At 42.7% G+C, this 21013-nt stretch overlaps 1 protein-coding gene and 1 pseudogene across 5 annotated transcripts in view; both read left to right on the top strand.

Moving 5' to 3' along the window:
* Nucleotides 1–2632: 2632 nt before the first annotated feature.
* Nucleotides 2633–4996, top strand: LOC782522 (steroidogenic acute regulatory protein pseudogene; annotated as a pseudogene).
* Nucleotides 4997–9922: 4926 nt separating this feature from the next.
* The window catches only part of UAP1 (UDP-N-acetylglucosamine pyrophosphorylase 1), a 32335-nt gene continuing 21244 nt past the window's right edge, over nt 9923–21013 (top strand). For 3 of the 5 annotated variants that reach the window (NM_001046404.1, XM_005203527.4, XM_005203526.4), the window contains 2 exon segments: nt 10489–10544; nt 15209–15545. In NM_001046404.1, coding sequence (NP_001039869.1) covers nt 15266–15545 — 280 coding nt within the window. In that variant the 5' untranslated portion in view covers nt 10489–10544; nt 15209–15265. 5 annotated transcript variants of the gene reach the window in all.

Below are 21013 nucleotides of genomic sequence, written 5' to 3'. Positions count from 1 at the left end.
GGGTTCAATACCTGGGTCAGGATGCTCCCCTGAAGAATGGAATAGCAAACCATTCCAGTATTCTTACCTGGAAAATTTCATGGACAGAGGAGCCTGGTGGGCTACAATCCATGGTGTTGTGAAGAGTCAGACATGACTTTCACTCACTTCTTTATTTCATCTGCTTCTGTTAGGTCCATACCATTTCTGTCCTTTATTGTGCCCATCTTTGCATGAAATGTTCCCTAGGTGTCTCTAATTTTCTTGAAGAGATTGCTAGTCTTTCCCATTCTATTATTTTTCTCTATATTTTTGCATTGATCACTGAGGAAGGCTTTCTTATGTCTCCTTGCTATTCTTTGGAACTTTGCATTCAGATGGGTATATCTTTCCTTTTTTCCTTTGCCTTTAGCTTCCCTTCTTTTCTCAGCTATTTGTAAGGGCTCCTCAGACAACCATTTTTCCTTTTTCATTTCTTTTTCTTGGCGATGGTCTTGGTCACTGCCTCCTGTACAATGTCATGAACCTCTGTCCATAGTTCTTTAGGCACTCTGTTTCTCAGGTCTAATACCTTGAATCTATTTGTCACTTCCACTGTATAATCGTAAGGGATTTGATTTAGGTCATACCTGAATGGTCTAGTGATTTTCCCTACATTCTTCAATTTACATCTGAATTTTGCAATAAGGAGTTCACAATCTAAGCCGTAGTCTGCTCCTGGTCTTGTTTTTGCTGACTGTAGAGAGCATCTCCATTTTTGGCTGCAAAGAATATAATCAATCTGATTTTGGTATTGACCATCTGGTGATGTCCATGTGTAGAGCTGTCTCTTGTGTTGGAAGAGGGTGTTTGCTATGACCAGTGTGTTGCTTCATTTTCTACTCCAAGACCAAATTTGCCTGTTACTCCAGGTATCTCTTGACTTTCTACTTTTGCATTCCAGTCCCTATGGTGAAAAGGACATTCTTTTTTTGGTCTTAGTTCTAGAAGTTATTGTAGGTCTTCATAGAACCATTCAACTTCAGCTTCTTCAGAATTAATGGTTATCAAGAAGAAGTGCAAAGTGAAACAGTTATCTGGAAGAATTGCAAAGACTAAAGAAGTATAGTGTATGGTGTTTGCATAGTTGGGCTTCCCCAGTGGCTTAGCGGTAAAGAATCTGCTGCAGTATAGGACACGTAGGCTTGTTCCCTGGGTCACGAAGATCCCCTGGATTAGGAAATGGCCACCAACTCCCGTATTCTTGCCTGGAGAATTCCATGGACAGAGAAGCCTGGCAGTCTATAGTCTATGGAGTCGCAGAGAGTCGGACATTACTGAATGACTTTCACTATGAATTTAAAGTGACTCCAGTCAGAATGGTTGTGTGTTTTTCTCCAACTTGTTCAGCTCCTTGGGGCATTTGGTTCAGGGTCTCTCAAAAGGCTGTGATCAAGATGTTGGCCAAGGGTTATCTTTATGCTTCAAGACCTCACTGGACTGCGATTAAGGTGTCAGATGGGCTGCATTCTGGATGCTCAATTGGAGTAGAGTCCACTTCCAAGCTGTCAATTTTTAGCAGAATTTATTTCCTTATGGCCGTAGGACTGCACATTTCTGGATTTTTGTTTGTTTGTATCTTTGCTGGCTGGAGGCCACTCCCACCTCCAAGAACATGTGTGAAGCTCCCTGCCGTGTGGCTCTCTCTGTAGGTAGCTGTCAACATAGTTTGCTTCTTCAAGGCCAGTAGGAAAGTGAAAGTATGTCTGCTAGCAAAACGCCTTAAGTAATACAGCCTCATAATTGGTGTGACATCCCTACACTGTGGCCTACAGCATAGTGCATGGGAATGACCATCTCATCACCTTTTCCATATTCTGTTAGAAGTGAGTCACAGGTTCCGCCCACCCTGAAGGGGAGGGGATTCCACATCCGGGAGGTGGGGGTCATAGAGTTACTTTAGAGTCTGCCCGCTGCAGCATTCTCGTCCCAATACTCCACACTGAGTAAATATTATTTTTTAAACAAAACTTACTGAGCTCTTATTCTGAGTCAGAAACTGCTCTAAGCACTTTAAAAATATTAATCCCCACAGCAACCCTGGTAGGTAGGTGTTAACATTATCCCCATTTTACAGATTGGGGGGTAAGGGACAGAGCCATCAACTAACTCAGTTTAAGGTCATTTAATTAAGTAACTAAGTAGAACTCAAACTCATGCTCATTGGCTTCAGAGTCCGTATTCTTACCTCTTATGCTAAGTGACCAAAAACAAAGTGAATGAATAAATGAATGCTATTGAGAGATACAAGAAATAGTCACCCAGCAGCTTTGAGAATGAAATAAGTTTTGACACTGCATTTTGTAGTTCAATTTTGATGCCATGCCAGTTGATACTATCAGAGTTTCATGATTTTAGGTCTTTTTTTCTATTAATATTAAGTAACACAGGTGGAGATGTGAAGCCTGGAACAAAAAAATGTGAGGAACTTCTACTGTGCCTGAGGTTTCCTGGAGGTGACATGCCATTTTTATCTTTTCCTTAAAGATATTACCTGGAAGATATAAGGTAAATTTCAGCTATAGTAGGTTCATAAGGAAAGAACAGGTGACTAGGAGATACCTCCAAAAAGAATAATACTGTCCTTTGTGTTTGTCATTTACACTGAGTTGAGAGGCATAAAAAAACAATGACCTCGCAGCTGCAGGGCCCGAGGCCACAACCCTGTCAGGCTGAGGAAGCACAGGAGCAGCCATCCTCCGGGACCAGAGGCCACAGCAGGAGCCCTCAGCATCCCCGCCAGACTCCACACCTGCCCCTACTGCCCGGAAAGATGCTTCTCGCGACGTTTAAGCTGTGTGCCGGAAGCTCCTACAGACACGTGCGCAGCATGAAGGGGCTGCAGCAGCAGGCTGTGCTGGCCATCGGCCAGGAGCTCAACCGGAGGGCCCTAGGGGGCCCGGCCCCAGCTGCGTGGATTAACCAGGTTCGGCGTCGCGGCTCTCTCCTAGGTTCTCAGCTGGAAGACCCTCTCTACAGCAACCAAGAGCTGGCCTATATCCAGCAGGGAGAGGAGGCCATGCAAAGGGCCCTGGGCATCCTCAAAGACCAGGAGGGCTGGAAGAAGGAGAGCCGGCAGGCCAATGGGGACGAGGTGCTGAGTAAAGTGATCCCTGACGTGGGCAAGGTGTTCCGGTTGGAGGTGGTGGTGCACCAGCCCATGGAGAGGCTTTATGAAGAGCTTGTGGAGCGCATGGAGGCCATGGGCGAGTGGAATCCCAATGTCAAGGAGATCAAGGTCCTGCAGAAGATTGGAAAAGACACGGTCATCACTCATGAGTTGGCTGCAGAGGCGGCAGGAAACCTCGTGGGGCCCCGAGACTTTGTGAGCGTAGGCTGTACCAAGCGCCGGGGCTCCATGTGTGTGCTGGCTGGCATGGCCACACTCTATGAGGAGATGCCCCAGCAGAAGGGTGTCATCAGAGCTGAGCACGGCCCCACCTGCATGGTGCTCCGCCCCTTGGCTGGAAGTCCCTCAAGGACCAAACTCACCTGGCTGCTCAGCATTGACCTCAAGGGATGGCTGCCGAAGACCATCATCAACCAGGTCCTCTCGCAGACCCAGGTGGATTTTGCCAATCACCTGCGCAAGCGCCTGGAGTCCTGCCCTGCTCTTGAAGCCAGGTGTTGAAGGCCAACTTGCGGCTCCACCAGCTCCCGGCTGAATGGGTTTGAGGGCTCACGAGGAGGCCCCTGCTAGAAGCCTCCAAGTCTGTTAAAGATCTCATCTGAGGACAGTGGGACAAGGTGGTGGCACGTTTTCAATAAGATACTACAGCTCAGCTACTACAGCAGCATTTTAGTACCAAGAGAATTCGGACAAGGCTCTTCTAACTTCATTCACTGATGAGCTGTAAAATGAAGCATAAGGGTCTCAAAACATTTGTGAAACTTTTTTTTCCTGGGTCCTGACAGCGTCTACCTAAAAATATCTTGATAATGCTACAAGTTAAGGAATGCAGGGTGCAGAGGGTGCAGAACCCAAGGATCAGGTTGTCAAGCTTGAGGAGGTCAAGAGGTCTGCGGGCAATGTGTGCAGACTGAGGTCTTGCACAGGGCCTCCCACAACCCTCTGCTCCTCTACCAAGTGGGTGGACAGCTGCACCAAAGAGTAAGCAACTCCCACAGCAGACGGCTTCTAGAACTCTAGTTCAAGTGACCTTACGGAAAAAATACAGAACTGTTATACTGATTCCCATACTTCTTCCATGACAGGAGTCAGAATAAAGAATTGTAACTAACATAAAAACTTTCAGTTAGTCTGTACCCGATTTAAAATTCTACTCTTTAAAAATCCATGCTAATAAATGGCAAGCTCATACTAAAGGAGCCGTGGATAAAGATTTTAATTAAACTAAATTTCTTACTTCATTCAAAGGAAAAACTCCAGGGGACTTAAGAATTTCAATTATGTAGGATCTGTTACTGGAATCTTTCATAAAATTTTAATTTGGAAAATACGCACAAGACTAAATCAGTTCTTACAAGAACTCTATAGCTGGTAGCTGATTAATGGGCGTTGGAAGATGAAGATTTTGACTGAAGATTTTTATTTACCTAAAAGGATAGAATCAAAAGCAAGGGACTGAATGGTATTACTGAGAAAATCAAAAAGCAAATTTTACTACTTTCCCATTAGTTGCTTTAGATCTGAAATAGGAACTGAATCTTTAGTCTGGAGTCTATTCTGTCCTCTTAGCTTGACTCGGGGCTGCAATTTCTCTGCTTTAACAGGTCAACGTCTTACTATCTTGGAGGAGATGGCTGGAAGAAGGTGTGATAGCATGAGAGCAAAATCCCTTTCCAAGGTCTGAGAATTGGTGCTCTAAACATCTAAGTTGAGATGGGGTTATCTGGCTAAAATACATATGCAGGATGAAAACCCAACCATTATCACTTGAAGTGTTTCCATTCCAGTGCTAACAGCATTGATGATTTACACCATGTGGAATGTCAGGCTAGCTAATTAAACAAATTAGCAGTAGCAGAAATGCTGGTATTTATTGAGGCATTGAGACTGTACAACTGACACAGGTATATATTAATATTTATTGTTTCTTATTAGTCTATTTTTGGCATAGTTGAAATTATGTTTTTCCAGCCTGGAAGCTTCAGAGTGAGAAGGAGTAACTGTGGAAGTATTTCAAGAACAGAATTCTCCACTCCCAGCTAAGAGAAAGGGTTGCTTGTTGAAAGGTGTGTACAGCAACACATGCTCTGGTTTTGAGAACAGGCTGACAGTGAGAAATGGGCTTTCAACACACACCATGTTTGCCTTTTCCAAACTATGCTACTGTGTCTTTGAGGGGCCTGGGGAGATCTTTTCTCACTTGTTTTTCATTGGAATAAAATGAGTTGTCAGTGAAAAAAAAAAAAACAATGACCAGATAGGTGGTGAGACAGGTTTAGAACAAAATATGTTACAGTTCTGGTTTTGGTGCTGGCCAGATGCCATTCTAGGCTAAGTTTCTGTGGAATTTCCCCTGGGACAGCCCCACTGTGCATTAGAAATATCCCAGTCAAGTGGCCTTCCAAGAGTGGGCATTAAATTGACCACTCAGAATGGCAGAGAGCCATTTGGCTTGAAGAGATACTCCAAACATTTTTTATGGTGATTGATGTTTTTAGTAATTGGATAATTTTTCCATTCATTAAATCCAGCAAACCCCTATTATACAGTGATAGGCTTCTAATACTGGTTCTGGTTCTTAACTCTAGGGGGGATTTATTAATTAATTAATTAATTCATTTTTTTAGCTGTGCCACATGGCACGCAGGGTCTTAGTTCCCTGACCAGGGATTGAACCTGTGCCCCTTGTGGTGGAAGCATGGAGTCTTCCAGTGGACTGCCAGGGAGGTCTCATTGTTTCCTTTTCTATGAATTAAGGGAGATGGACCAGACAATCTCTGGCTAACAGCACTGGAAGGGAATTTAAACTCCATTCTCCCACACCACAACAGCCTACTCAATTTGGAGTCCTGAGGCTGTGTATCTCTGTAAGTATTACATACCAACACTCTCATCTACTCTATCCAGGTTCATTTCTTTCTGTTATTTATTCCTAGATTATAGTCAGTTTAGAGGGGCTGTACTTTGAGTTAAAAAAAAAAAGTTTAACAGGGTGTATTCATTATTTCATAATATTTCAAAACACACCCTGAACTACAGAAAATTTAGAGAGTGGGAGGAGTGATGAGCTAAGTCAGGATGATTCCAAGTGAGAATGAAGTGTTCAAGTCCTAGGAAACTGTCAACAGGAAAGTTAGAGCCCTAACTCCTCCACTGCTCATTTGTTTACCTCTTGGAAATAGTGATCTAACGATATGCTCAGGCTTGTCTTCAAACTGAGCCTTGAGCTAAGCCAGAGGCTCCTAGTGCTGATCAACTGTTGGGAAGTAACCTTGGTCCTTTTAGTTGTTCAACAGCCTTGCTGAGGCCATCACGTTCAGGACAGTGAAGGGAGGACTCTGGTGTATGCTTGCTAATACCAGCCTACTGTCTGAAAAGTCTGCTTGGGTCCTCACTCACTGTACAACAAAAGGAAGTATGGACAGGCTGGCACATATCTGACACGATTGCAGGGAAAAACAAGCAGGCAAATAGCCTCTTTAGTTATTAAGTAACATATCTGCTTTTCTAAAATTAAAAATATATATTCTCTTAAATGTCAATTTTCACTTTAGTAAATTTAGAAAAAAAGCACTCCATAGTCACCAAAATCCCATTGTCCCTGAAAGACAAAACATAAGACCTTCTTTTGACTTCTGAATTTTTGAATGTGTGTGATAATAGCCCATTTAAAACACCCCTCTTCTGATTTCACAGTTTGCTTAGTACCATTTTCTATGTAGATCTCTTGCCTGCTAACTTCTCTGAGTACAAATCCCTTGGTTTCTTCTGCTGAGGAGGCATCAGGTGTTGCCAGTATGAACACAAATAACCATTTCATCTTCAGCCTAGGCTGAAAACCTAGGGGTAGCCTTCGTAGAGAGTGAGGCTTCTCACCTCCTGCTGCTGCTGCTGCTGCTAAGTCGCTTCAGTTGTGTCCAACTCTGTCTGACCCCATAGATGGCAGCCCACCAGCCTCCGCCATCCCTGGGATTCTCCAGGAAAGAACACTGGAATGGGTTGCCATTTCCTTCTCCAATGCAGGAAAGTGAAATATGGAAGGGAAGTCTCTCAGTCATGTCCGACTCTTCGCGACCCCATGGACTGCAGCCTACCAGGCTCCTCCGTCCATGGAATTTTCCAGGCAAGAGTACTGGAGTGGGTTGCCATTGCCTTCTCTGTCTCACCTCCTAGCTCTCTCTAAAACTCTATTGAATGCATGTCCTTTTAAGAAATGTCTTCATTTTTTTATTCTCTCCCTCCTCTGAGCTCTGAAATCCTTCATGTGTGCATTCCCCGTGGCACTTACGGCCCCTGTCCTGGAAAAGGAATCTCTCCCCCACGCTTACTTTTGCACTATATATTCCCTGGAGACCCAGCCACCCTAGCTTTTGATTCCCCATGGTTTCCATTACAAGGACCCGCACAGAACTACCTAATAAACATATTCTGAATAAGCACCTGTTTGTTCTTGATTGAATGCTGAAAAAAATGTGTCAGTCTGTTCTTAAGAGAATAGTTCAACCTCAGGGCCAGGCAAATAAAAGGGGTTCTAGGCCATTTCCCACTCTGCACAACATGTTCTCACACTCCTCATCTAAGCCTCACTGTTTTCAACTGGAAGGTTGAGAATAAGAGAAAAACACTTTCCTAGCATTATTCTTGTCCCAGGGGAGCACGACTGCCACGCAAAACAGCACTGGGTGGCATTTATAGCTTCCCAAGTGATGTGGCTTTCCAACCCGGTGGAGGAGGGCTTGTGATGGAGTCTCTCACCCTCGATCCTTTCTTCCAGGGTTGAGTGTGCCATGGGATAAAGATTTTCTTTTGGACTGACAATGACGACCCAGCATTAGTTGTATTCTAATTTTTTGAACTTTAAAATTTGTATGTAATTTCAGCCTTATGAAGAAATTGTTGAGCAGTATAAAGTTTCATATACCTGTTACCCAAATCCACTAACTGATAGTTCACCCCCCTCCCCAAATATACAGTTCTACCACATATGCACATGTATTTATGCCAATTTCTGTATTTGGATGAATAATCATGAGTTCATGCTAACTTCAATTCCAATCTTAAGAGGTTATTCTAGCCTCACTCCCTTTCCATATTTGTAATTAGCTCACATGAGTATGGTAAAAATTAAAAGATAAACACTTTATAGGGCTTCTTTGGTGATCCAGTGGTTAAGGATCCACCTTCCAATGCAGGGGATGTGGGTTCAATACCTGGTTGGGGAACTCAGATCCTACGTGCTGCAGGACAACTAGAGAGAAACCTGCATGCCTCAAGTAGTGAGCCCTCAAGCTCTAGAGCCTCTGTTCTGCAACAAGAGAAGCCCTCATGAACCAATGAAGAGCCCTTGCACCACAACGAAGACCCAGCAAAGCCAAAATTTTTCAAAAAGATGCTGCATGCTGCAATGAAAGATTCTGCATGCCCAACCAGAACCAAGGGCAGCCAAACAAATAAATAAAAATAAATATTTTTTAAAAGAAAAATATCTTTAAACAAGACTATAATAGTGTCTGGAGTATTATAGGCATTCTATTAATTTTAGATGAATGAATAAATAAAGAGAAAAGTCATTAGTAAAGAGTTCATTTATTTAAAAAAAGAAAAGGTAGAACTAGTCCCAACTCAAGTGTTTAAAATGAACTATTATAAACATTAATGGGAGCAATTTTGTTCTTAGTTATGAAAGGTTTAAGAGAAATGTTCTTTATAGTATCAGGGATCCAAACAATGGAAGGTTTTCCAAATGATGAGAAGTATATCAAGGTTTCCAGGGCCTGACAGCATGCTCACTCATATAGAAACAATTACAATTTATTTAGTGTTTACTCTGTTCTACATTCTGTTACTGTATTGACTGATTTAGTTCTCACAACAACCTTAAGGGGCATTTTTATTATTGTCCATATTTTATAGATAAGAAAACTGATGAGTAAGAGTTAATCAACTTGCCAAAGATTCCAAGCAACAAAGAAGTTGGAATTCTGTCTGTAGATGTCATGTTCATAACTACTATACTATAAATCTTTCAAACAAATGGATGACATTCTGGGATGATGAACTATAGAATATTCAACCTCCTGAATGTATTACTACCAGCAGTACTTATCTGGTATAGATTTTTCTGTTACTTAATGCAGTGGATAATTTTGAAATTGATAAAATTAAAAGGCATTTTCACTCAGGAAGGCAGAAGAAAGGCACCTAAGTAGCTGAATGTCTGTCAGGTGTTTCGTTAAATCTAGATGTTTTGATATTTCAACATATTGGACTTCTTGCAAAAGCTGTGCTACACTAAACACAGCTTTTATATGCCAAGCATATTATCTGCAGGGCATATCCACACAAAGATATATGGTACGCACCCAATTATAAACAGTTGCCTTGCCTTGGAGGGCCTTGGAGGTCAGCCAGCCCAAAGACCATTTTCCTGTCATATACGGAGGCCCAGGGAGGTTAAGACCACTCACACAAAGCTGATGTGTGGGCTCGGTTTCAATGGCGCGCTTTTCATTTCCTCGGGCTACCTAATACATTGGCTTGCATTTTCTATTTGTGTCTGTGTGCTTATTTATGCAAAAGTAAATGGGCCTGCTTCACGTGCTTGGGACGTAAACCACGATAAAACAGAAAAGACGGTCAGGGCCCTGCGTATCTGGCCAACTCTCAGGCCTATCTGGCCAACTCAAGACGAAACAGCAGCCCCAGATCAGAGGACACGCCAGGCCCGCCCCTGGTGTTCCGCGCTTTCGATTGCGTTGGCCAACGCGCTTTCGCAATCCTCCGTGTGGGCGGTCGGAAATCAGCCACCCGATGACACAGCTCCCGGACTAACTCTGCGGTCCATTTCGGGAAAGAGGGGAAACGCCCCGAGCCGCGGGGCCACTGGGCTGACTAGGAGCCACGGGAGGTGCCCTCGAGGGACAACGCGGTGAAGTCATGGCGCTTAGAACCTGAGCAGTATACCTTCGCGGGCCTCCGGCCTCGCCCCCTCCATCGGACGCAAAGGACGCCCCTCCTGGCCTCAGGGCCCTGGGGGGCGGGGCCGCTTGCTGACAGGACCCCCGCCCCGTCCCCATTGGGCCGGAGGATGAGTGACGCGGAGGCCCCGCCCCTCTTCTCCCGGCGCTCCTCCCCGCGTCCTCTGTGTCGCCAGCGCTCAGGGAGCTGACGTGTCGCGGAGAAGGGTTGCGGCTCCTCCCCGCGCGGCAGCCACTCGTCGCGTAGACTGAGGGGCGGGGTGGCCGGGGCCGGCGCTCCCCCTGGCCCCAGCTCCCGGCCCGCCCCGCCGCCCCGGCCCCCCGGATGAAGGTATATATTAGGAGCTGGCGCTGGACGCAGATGAGTGGCCGCGCCGAAGGAGCCGGAGCCGGGCGGAGCTGCGGTCGCGACGAGAACGGTGAGGGGCGCCCAGCCCAATCGCTGTCTCCTTCTCCCGCCATCCTGGAGTAGACGGCGGGATTCGGGAGCTGGGGCGGTGGGGGGCCGGTGCCGCCACGCACACGCTTCCGAGGCCTCGCGCGCGACGTGGACACGCGGTGCACGTACGTGCACAGAGCCGGCGTCTGGGCACACGCGGAAGATCCCGCCTCACACCCACACCGCCTTCTGTGCCCCGTGGCGCTTCTCAGCCCCGGCTACCTGGCCGGGAGCGCTGGCGTGAGGGAGCCCCAGAAGGGCAGGGTCTGGAATCGGGGGCTTGTCGTGCGGTTGGGAGTGGAGCCTCACCTGGACCTGGACGGGGGCCTTGAGGTTCTCAGGCAGGGGACTTAGGCCAAGCTTGGGGTGGGATCCTACAGTGGGGAGAAGTCGTTGTAACTGTCCCATGGGAGCGAGTTGGGGTGTCTTGAATATATGAGGAAAAGACTCTGAAAGCGTTGACAGTACAGTAAGGATTCGAGTTACCTGTGGAGGACCTGAGAGTGGAACAAAACCTACTTGAGTGGAACAAAACCTACTTGCCGCTTTTGTTTTAATACTGGTAATGGGAGAGGGTTGAAATTTCTGGCTTTCCCCTGGCTTGGCCAAGCAGAAAGATGGGATTGGAGGGTTTAGAGCACACATGTGCTGAACATATGGTTTCCTGAAGATTTTATTAAGTTTGGCCTGACCCTATGCTATATTTATTTGTACGTGGCTTACGATATCTGAAACCAGGTAATAGTGATTATGATACTATATATATGTTATTACGTAGTGCCTTTAGTTTAAGGTCTTTGTGGTGAAATTAGAAAAATGAAGGCAGTTTCTATTCCTTCACTGTTGCTGGGCTGGCTCCCTTAGCTAAGGCTAACAAAGATTTAATATGCCATGCTGTGGAGTATTTATAGGATTCGATGGTTATGGCCCCTATGTTTTTCTAAAGGTTTGAGAGGTTTACTTACCAATTTGGGAGGCATAATATAGCAGCAGAGAAAGGAGTAGGAAGGAAAGCAGAAAAGGAGCGTGAAGTGCTAGATATCTTTTATTCCTGCCTGCATGTGTTCAGTCGGTCAGACTCTTTGGGACCCCATGGACTGTAGCCCACCAGACTCTTCTGTCCATGGAATTTTCCAGGCAAGAATACTGGAGTGGGTTGCCATTTCCACCTCCAGGGATTCTTCCCAACCCAGGGATTGAACCTGTGCCTCCTACATTGGCAGCAGATTTTTCACCCCTGAGCCACCTGGGAAGACCAGATATCTTTTATGCTAGGGTTTAAATTCCAATAAAGGTATATTTACTTCCCTCATAGCTCAGTTGGTAAATCATCTGCCTGCACTGCAGGAGACCCAGGTTCAATTCCTAGGTTGAGAAGATCCCCTGGAGAAGGAAATGGCAAAACACTCCAGTATGCTTGCCTGGAGAATCCCATGGACAGAGGAGCCTGGTGGGCTACAGTCCATGGGGTGCAAGAGTCGGACACAACTTGGTGACTAAACCACCACCAAACCACCACCACCAAAGGTATATTTGATAATGGTGGACTACTACAAATAATGTCATTGTTATTGATACCGGTGCATTGGTATGGGCATATCGGAAATTTTGTCATAGTTTATAGATCTTCACCTTTTTCAGACTTTGGTTGTCAAAATAAAAATCCTAATCTAGTCTCTTATTCGCTGCTGCTTACCATTACACACATGCACACACCTCTTACCAGAATCAATGGAGGAATTGCTATGCTTTTTGTGGCATGGAGGTGCTTATATCTGGTTCCTCCTGTGAAGTTCCTCTCCTGCTGTCCTGCACATTTCCTTCCTCTTCCATGATGGCATATGAACTGTTTTGCACAGTGAGTCAGGTATAAGAACATCAAATGTGTCTATATTTCTGAATAAAGAAAGTCCAAATTACTTCTTTTTCTTGCCATCTCTGTTTTACACACACACACATACACGCGTAGACATCTACACAAAGATAACAGAGTCTTTTTTTCTCCTGTGAGGCAATACAGCATGATGGTTAAGAGCATGCAGTTAGGAATCAGGCTGTCAGGATTTGAGTCCTAACTATCACTCTCCTGGTTTTGGACTGTCGGCAAGTTATCTCTGTGGCTCGGTTTCTTCCTCTGTAAAGTAATCGCAATAACAGGACCTAAGGGTTGTTTTGAGGGTTAAGTGAACAGCTGTCTATAAAGCCGTTAGAACTGTGTTTCTGTATATCTTAGTGTTTGTTGTTATTGCCCCTTCAGGGGACACCCAGATGTAGGTTTTCTTGACCTGAGTTCGTAAATGGTGTTTGATGCTTCATAGTCTTCATCAGGTAGTGAGGATTATTAATCCCACTTCACCGGCAGAAGGGAACAGTGTAAATAAGCAATTTAACTGAGCGGCAGAATTTTGCTCTGAACTACCTTTTACTATTCTTAGAGGAGAAGATAGTTGGCTTTTTCTTTGGTAACTACTTTCCCTCCGTCCTTTATATCTAAGTTAAGTAATTATAATGCAGTGATGATTCTTTACAGTATGTCTCAAATTATCCTTCTTACTTTTATTTCCTCTGCAACAAATCTGGTTCCTCTTTGGTTTTTCGTACCTGCAGATGTGTTTTAATTTGTTTTCCTGCTTCTAGTTGTCTCTCCATACAGTCTCTTTTGTGTGATGCTCTTTTCTCTCATGTCTCTGAAGCATGGTGGCCCGGCCCTGTTAATAATCTCTGTTGGCTTCCTGTTACTTCGGTTAGATCTAAATTCCTTTGCTTAGTTTGCAGGGCCCTTCACACGTCAGCCCTACCTTAAATCATTTCCCATCATTCTACACAAAACTTGAACTTTCTTGCCGCTCTCTGTCCTGTTCATGTGTACTTCTCGTGGACACCAGGCTCTGCTTATTTCCTTGTTGTTGTTTTTAGTCACTAAGTCATGTCCAACTTTTTTGGACCCTGGGTACTGTAGCCCGCCAGGCTCTTCTACCTATGGGATTTCCTATGCAGAATACTGGAGTGGGTTGCCATTTCCTTCTCTAGGGAATCTTCTCAGCCTAGGATTTGAACCCATGTCTCCTGCTTGGCAGGTGGATTTTTACCACTGAGCCACTTGGGAAGCCCACTTATTTCCTAATCTTATCTATATAATCTATGCTCAACCCTTGAGGCACAGCTAGATCATGCTTCCTTTGTGAACGCTTTCTGGATAATGTCTGTCTTCTCTTGCATTTATCTGTATTAGGTAAGTAAACGAAATATTTCCTCATTCTCTTTTTATTGTATGAAATTTAACATTTTGCTGGATTATCATGGAATAGTCTTAAAAAGCATTGTCTTATCCCTTGATTGTTTTGTGTATATTGCTTGTCCTTTAGGGTTCAATTCTTAGAAAAGATGGTGGACTTATTTTATTCCTTCTTTGCAGAAGTTCTTTTGAGATAAAATTGTATTTTTTTTTATGACTGTAGGTGTTTCTGTCTCCTTGATATTGTTGTATTCTGAATTCTCTATTTCTGTTCTTAGAGATAAAAGGAGAAAGGTTGGAAATATTAAGCAGTTAGGTATTCTTTCAGTAGTAGTTTAGTGGTCAGAGGAGTGTAAAGAGGCAGCTAGAGCCCTGGAATCAGACTACCTATATTCACACCCCAGCTGCACGAGTCAGCTGGGTGCTTTGCTTCTCTGTGCCTTGGTCTTCTCACCTGTAAAGTAATGATAATAGTAGTATTTCTGTCATGTGTGTGTGTGCTCAGTTGCTCAGTCACGTCCGACTCTTTTGAGACCCCATGGACTTTAGCCTGCCACGCTTCTCTGTCCGTGCTGTTTTCCAGACAAGAATACTGGAATGGGCTGACAGTTCCAATTCCAGTACAGGGTAAAACACTTCATTAGGTTAGCATAAAATTTAAGTTATGCCTTTCTTTGTTTTATTTCTTGTTTTCTATCCCAGTAAATATTTATGTTCAGTTTTCAAGTTGGCCAGGGCGCCGGGATAGCCAAGAATAAATTGCTGTATAACAGGCAAAGATAAAGGGCCGTGTGTGTTGTGCTGAGGTGTGCTTAGTTGCTTCAGTGGTGTCTGACTTTTTGCGGCCCCATGGATTGTAGCCTGCCAGGCTCCTCTGTCCGTGGGATTTTCCAGGCAAGAATCCTGCAGTGGGTTGCCATTTTCTTCTGCAGGGGATCTTCCTGACACAGAGATTGAACCTGTGTCTCTTGCGTCTTCTGCATCACCACCAGGTGGATCCTTTACTGCTGCACCACCCTTGGAATAGAGTTGTTGAAAATAAAATGGGACCACGTAAGCAAAGTACTTGGTGCAGTGCCTGATATATAAGAATAATTAACATTGTTTTACAAGTTTGGTCTCTTATGAGTGTGATCATGACGGAAAAGCAAAATTTCCTTAACATCAAGTGTTTAATTATTATTTATTTTAATTTTACTAAAAAAATTTTTTTTGGCTGTGTTGTGCTGCTTGCGGGATCTTACTTCCCCAAGTAGGGATTGAACCTGAGCCCCAGCAGTGAAAGCACTGAGTCTTAACCACAAGGGAATTCTCAAGGTTTTTTTTAATGTACTCATTTTTAGCAGGAAAAATTTCCTTAGGTTTCAGTGTTGGACTTTGACCTGCTGTTGATTCCTTTTCTCTTTCAGGTTTACAGGTGCAGAAATTACACCTCTGTTATCACAAAACTTGGCTATTAGAGCATTATGAATGTTAATGACCTCAAACTCAGGTTGTCCAAAGCTGGGCAGGAACACCTGCTGGATTTCTGGAATGAGTTGGAGGAGGCCCAACAGGTAGAACTTTATGCGGAGCTCCAGGCCATGAACTTCCAGGAGCTGAACTTATTTTTCCAAAAGGCCATTGAAGGATTTAACCATTCCTCCCAGCCAGAGAAAGTGGATGCACGGATGGAACCTGTTCCTCGAGAGGTGCTGGGCAGTGCCACCAGGGATCAAGATCAGCTGCAGGCCTGGGAAAGTGAAGGTACTGAGCCGGGAAAGATGAGCTGTAAGGTTTTTTATGAGATATACCATTTAATGGATTTAAACCCACTAAAGTAACTTGAGTCACATCACTAATATTTTGACTTCCCTAAGACCTTAAACCAGGTGACGAATCCAGAAGTGACAGATTGTGTGGCCAGGACACTGTGGCTCCTGTTGCCAGTCCCTCCATTCTCTTTTCATTTCTGGCGCCTCAATTCAGTCGCTCAGTCGTGTCCAACTCTTTGTGACCCCATGAACCGCAGCATGCCTGGCCTGCCTGTCCCTTACCAACTCCTGGAGTTTACCCAGACTCATGTGCCTAGTTCATGGCTTTTCTCCTTCAAGTCCAAAATTAACTCCAGTCTCTTTCCTTTCTCATTATCTGTACTACTATTAGATTTCCCTTCCTGGAGCACAAGCTAAATGTTTCAGTTCATGCTGGTTTACTCCAAAAACCTTCCCTAACCCAGCCCTGGCTTGTGTATCTAGTCTTGTCTTTTATGTTTCTCTCTGATTCTACTGCCCCACACATTTCAGGTGGAGCCCGTAATTCATCTTTCTCTGAACATTCTGTTATGCCTTTCCTGCCTTTGCTGGTGCTTGTCCTTAGCTGCGTCTGGCCTTTGCACCTTCTCTATGTGGCTGGATCTCCTTGTGAGGCTGCCCGTCTCCTGGAGCTGTGTAGTGCGGTGGCTCATTCTCCATGGATCATCACAAATAGTGTTTGGTCCATCCCCTTTTTCAGTGTCCCAGGCTGGAGTTATTTGTGCACGCTTTTCTTTCATTCTTTCTTATAAGGGTTGTTTATGTCTGCCTCATTATCATAATGTAAACTTTTAAAGAGCAGCCCATATCCTCGTTTCTATGTATATCCATAGTATTTAGAACAGTATTTTGCAGTTATAACTTGATTGATAAATGTTTCCTGAATTACTCCAGTGCTTTTTCCTCTAAAGAGTATCATAAAATCTGTCCCCATAACGAGTACTAATGAATGCTTTTGAAAATGGTAAAATAACTAAAATTCAGTTTTCCTTTTGGTGGGGTTAAGAACTGTGGTTTTTATAATCTACTACTCTGTAAGTACAAGTGACTAAATGTTGCAGCCCAGCCCTTGAGTATTTGTCCATGCTTCGGCATATCTGGACCTTATTTCCTCAACTGTAGAAAGAACAGGCTGGAGTAATACTTTTCTTTCCTTTTTAAAAATACATTACTGTATGGCAAAAATATTAATAATATCAAAGTAACAGAAATAACTGTAGAGAAGTTGCTGATAATCTCATCATATCTGTGCTTTTATTTTCCCCCATTGCCACCTAGTAGTTAGTAATATACATATTTACTTTTATGGATATGATTTATAGCCTGTATTCACAGTATACTGTGGCTATTTTTATTTTGTCTTTTGCTCTTTGGCACTCTCTGCATCTTCCCAGAAAAGAAACATAACTACCATTATCAAGCTTCTTCTGTACCATTATCTTCATGTCTTTCTCTGGGCTTACAGATTTATTCTTTCTCAAACTGTATTCTAAAGCACTCTAGGGTTTTAACTGCTGGTGAGACTGTTTCATGTGGGAAGGGCAGGAACAGATGCTAAACAGTAGGTCTCTAACCCCTTCATGTCCCCACTCCAGGAGCAGTTCTACTTTGACTTATTTTGATACATAAATAAAGCTTGATACCTGAGATTTTATTTAAAAGGGCTTGGAAATTAAAAACATTGAAATAATTGGATGATCTTCAGGGAGGGTCCTTTCAGATTTTAAAATGTTTGTTAGTGTCTAATGTAACTTCTCACTTAGAACAGGGCTCTGCCACTAAGATGTGAGAGGGACTTGCAGGCAGATCCTTCTGAATGGAGGACTGTGGTGATACTCTGACGCTCACTAACTTTGGATTCATTAATCCTTCTCTCCCTCCCTGGGTTTCAGAAAGGCTTCTACTTCAGACCAAAAGCCACACAAGGCCTTTCTTACCCTCTGGTATGCCAGCTGCCTATATTTCTCCTTGTGGTTTTATGGGGTTAAAGTCTTAGAATTAACTCTTTGAAAAGATAAAACTTTGACCTTGTATAATGGGGACCATGAGCAGCAATGAAGACTTCTTATACTTGGAATCTATGTATAATTTAATTCTTCTTATGTTGGAATCTATGGAACAAGCCCAGTGACCTTTCATTTAAATTAAAATCCGGAACGGTTACAAGCAAGTCTAGTATAAGAAAGTACAAAGCAAACTTCCTTTTGGCTTACCGTCAAGGGAGCAATAGTTAATCGTGGCTTCAGCAGTAGGGGTGGAGAAGGAGACTTTGGAACAGACGTTACATCCTTTTCGCTTAGAAACTACCGTATGTGTGCAAAGTGTGTAACAAAATGAAGTTTCTTCAGTAAGTTATCTAAGGAAAGAGAGTTCCATTGCAAAGATTAGGATGCTTTATTTCAGACAATAGGAGATTATTGATAATTGTATCAAAGAAACTGGGCCCCAAACCCCGCACCCTTGCTGCCCCTGCCCCATCCCAGTGCCCCAGGAGAGGGAGAGTAAAAGCATTCTACAGTAATTTCAGAGTGTCTGGTGACTACTGACATCAGACATTTTAACACCTAGGGTGGAAAATTTTGCCGAAGGATGAGTACGTAAGTGACCACTACGGTCCTTACTGAAGAGAGTTCTTGTTTTAATTTAATTCTTGAAGCACAGAAAATGAAAGGTTGAGGAGTCTGAAAAATCTCTATCTTATAAACTCAGATCTTGAAAGAAGTAATTTAGAAGCTTCCATGAGAATATTATTTTAGAAAGGATACTTACTCTGGAAAAATATATTTGCTTAAAAAATTCCATTCTTTATAAAAGCAACCCATGCTTAAACTGAACACAAAGCAATCTTCTAATTTTATGTTATAATAAATTAGTTGTCAGTGTTAGCCTTTTTTTTTGCCTATGAGACATTTAAAAAATTAATTTATATAGCATTGTGGTAGAAAAGTAAATGGGTTGTTTAGAAAAATGTATTAGTAACATCATTTCCTCTACATTTTTGAAATCTAGTGCTCTGATATTTCTAATAGATTTGTTTTATTTTAAAAGTCACACATATTTTGGAGAGGTTGGAAAATACTAAGAATTACAAGAGAAAAAAGATAAATCTCTGCTGTCTCACAATCCAGAGATACTTACTAGTAATATTTTTTAGTATTTTCTTATATACACACACATACATTAGGTTCATAGTTTATGTATAGTCATGTAGCCTGCTTAAGAATTTGTTATTATGAAGAAATTTCAAGCTTATTTGGAAACAGATATTTGGGGACAAAAAATAGTATAATGAAATTCCACATATATATCACCTTAATTAAATAATTTTCAAAATTCTGCTTCATATATCCTTCTTATTTTTCTCTGCTATAGTATTTTAAGGCAAATTGCAAACATTATGTTATTTTTATCCTCATAAAATTTAGTATGCATCTCTTAAGTACAAGGACATTTTCTTCCCCTAATTACAATGCCATCATTATACCTAATGAAATGTATAATAATCCCCCAGTATCTAAAACCAGTTCAAATAGAGATTTCCCTTGGTCTACTTTTCATTCTTAATATTTTGGGGAAATAGTTAATCTATAAAATAATTGTTTAACCCGTGAAATGTGATTAAAGATGCAACTCTTAGAACACCTCCTCTCTCTTGTGTCGTCTTCCTTTGTTTGCACCAGTTGATTAGCCTATTTACCCCACCGCTTGTCCAGTAGTGCCGGCAGTTTAGACAGAAAATTCTGATGATGCTGTTTCAGAAGCACCTGTGCTAGCCTCTTTGTTTCAGGCACATGCCCAAATCAAAGAGGATGTTTGAGAGGAACTAGTCCAAGCAGGAAGTTATCCAGGAAGCAGTTGACCTGGGAGAGGCTGCTGTAAACTCCTCTCTGTTTGCTCTAAGTGTTACTAGGAAAACTGTTCAGACTCTGTTGGGCCCACTCGCCTGAGGAGAGAGCTCTACCCGTGTCCTGGAAATTGCTCACTCTGGCTTGATTTCTTTCCTCTTTTCTTTTTAAACCTGTGATTTGATATGTGTTAGGTCCTGACCTCTGTGGGAAGGTAATTAACTCTCGTGTTGTATAATGAAAAGACGGGAAGGATGATATAGTACTGTACTTTCAAGTTTTTTCCCATATTTTTGTGGAAGTTTTGAAATAAACATTCATAATTTCCTAATTGTCACATGGGTTAAGTACGTTTTAAGGCTGTTTATAAAAACAGTCAACATTTTTCAGATAGGTGCAGTGCTGCCTGTATAGAATTAACGTCGTGACACATACAGTTTGAAATCATTTGTATTGCCATGTAACTACGCGGCTTACAGAATTTTATTGGCCTACTTAATTTCAAGAAATATTTGGTCTGTCATAAAGCAGATACTAATTTATGCACTATACACTTTTGATAAACAATGCAGTTTTATTGCAGTAACATGGATCAAGTAGATGAATACTTCAGCTCCGCAGGATTTGATATTGTTAACAACAGCTATAGCTGCATTTAGTTCTGGAATTGCAGCTGGCTTTAATACTCTTGGGACTGCTTTCTTTCCTCTTGTTTTTCTCTGTCTGCTCATGAGTCAGATGTATAAACAGGAAGAAGTTAATGCAGACACCTTTTTATCACAAATATTTATGAATTGTGTTATGATTCATTAGAATAGTTGTGGCTAGCTGGAGATGAGTTGTAAATGTAGATCTGCCTGTAAATATACACCTGGCAAGCATGGTGTCAATGCTGTTTTTAAGACATAGTGATTATATGGGTTATCAGGTCCTCAGGTAGAAAGAAGAATTAGAGAAAGTATGGAGAAAGAATTGGAGATGTAAAGCAACTATCCTTCAATAAAAAATTACTTAATTAAAAAAATAAATAGATGAAAAAATCAGAGAAAAGAATTGGAGAAAGTGTGGCATTGGAGGGCTTAGGAAACAAACATGCCATTTATTTGAATGAAGGAAGAGGCCACTACCAGCTGTTGGTTTGCAAAGCTTTAAAACAGAACCATTTGGAAATCTGGAATGAAGCAGTGGTTTAGGGAACTGATTCAAGGAAGAGAAAAGGTTATGCAGGGATAATTTTGATAACTTGTTAGAACCTGGGGAAAGTGCTGATTGATGTTGGGTGGCCATCAGGCGAGCTAGAGCTGAGACGGGGAAGTGACTCTGGAAGTGTGGCTCTTACCTTTTATGGGTAAGGCAGCTGAGAGGAATAATGTAACTTTGGACTGAAGGTAAAAGTGAAAAGTCAGGAAGGATGACTAGAAGCACATTAACAGTTTGTTGTTTAGTTGCTAAGTCAGGTCCGTTTCTTTTGTGACACCATGGACTGTAGCTCTGCAGGCTGCTCTGTCTATATGGATTCTCCAGGCAAGAATACTGGAGTGGGTTACCATTTCCTTCTCCAGGGCATCTTCCTGAC

The sequence above is a fragment of the Bos taurus genome, chromosome 3 (genome assembly GCF_002263795.3).
Source record: "Bos taurus isolate L1 Dominette 01449 registration number 42190680 breed Hereford chromosome 3, ARS-UCD2.0, whole genome shotgun sequence".
Classification (NCBI taxonomy): Eukaryota; Metazoa; Chordata; class Mammalia; order Artiodactyla; family Bovidae; genus Bos; species Bos taurus.
The sequence above is the reverse complement of the archived record's forward strand: the minus strand, read 5'-3'. Positions and strand labels throughout refer to the sequence as shown.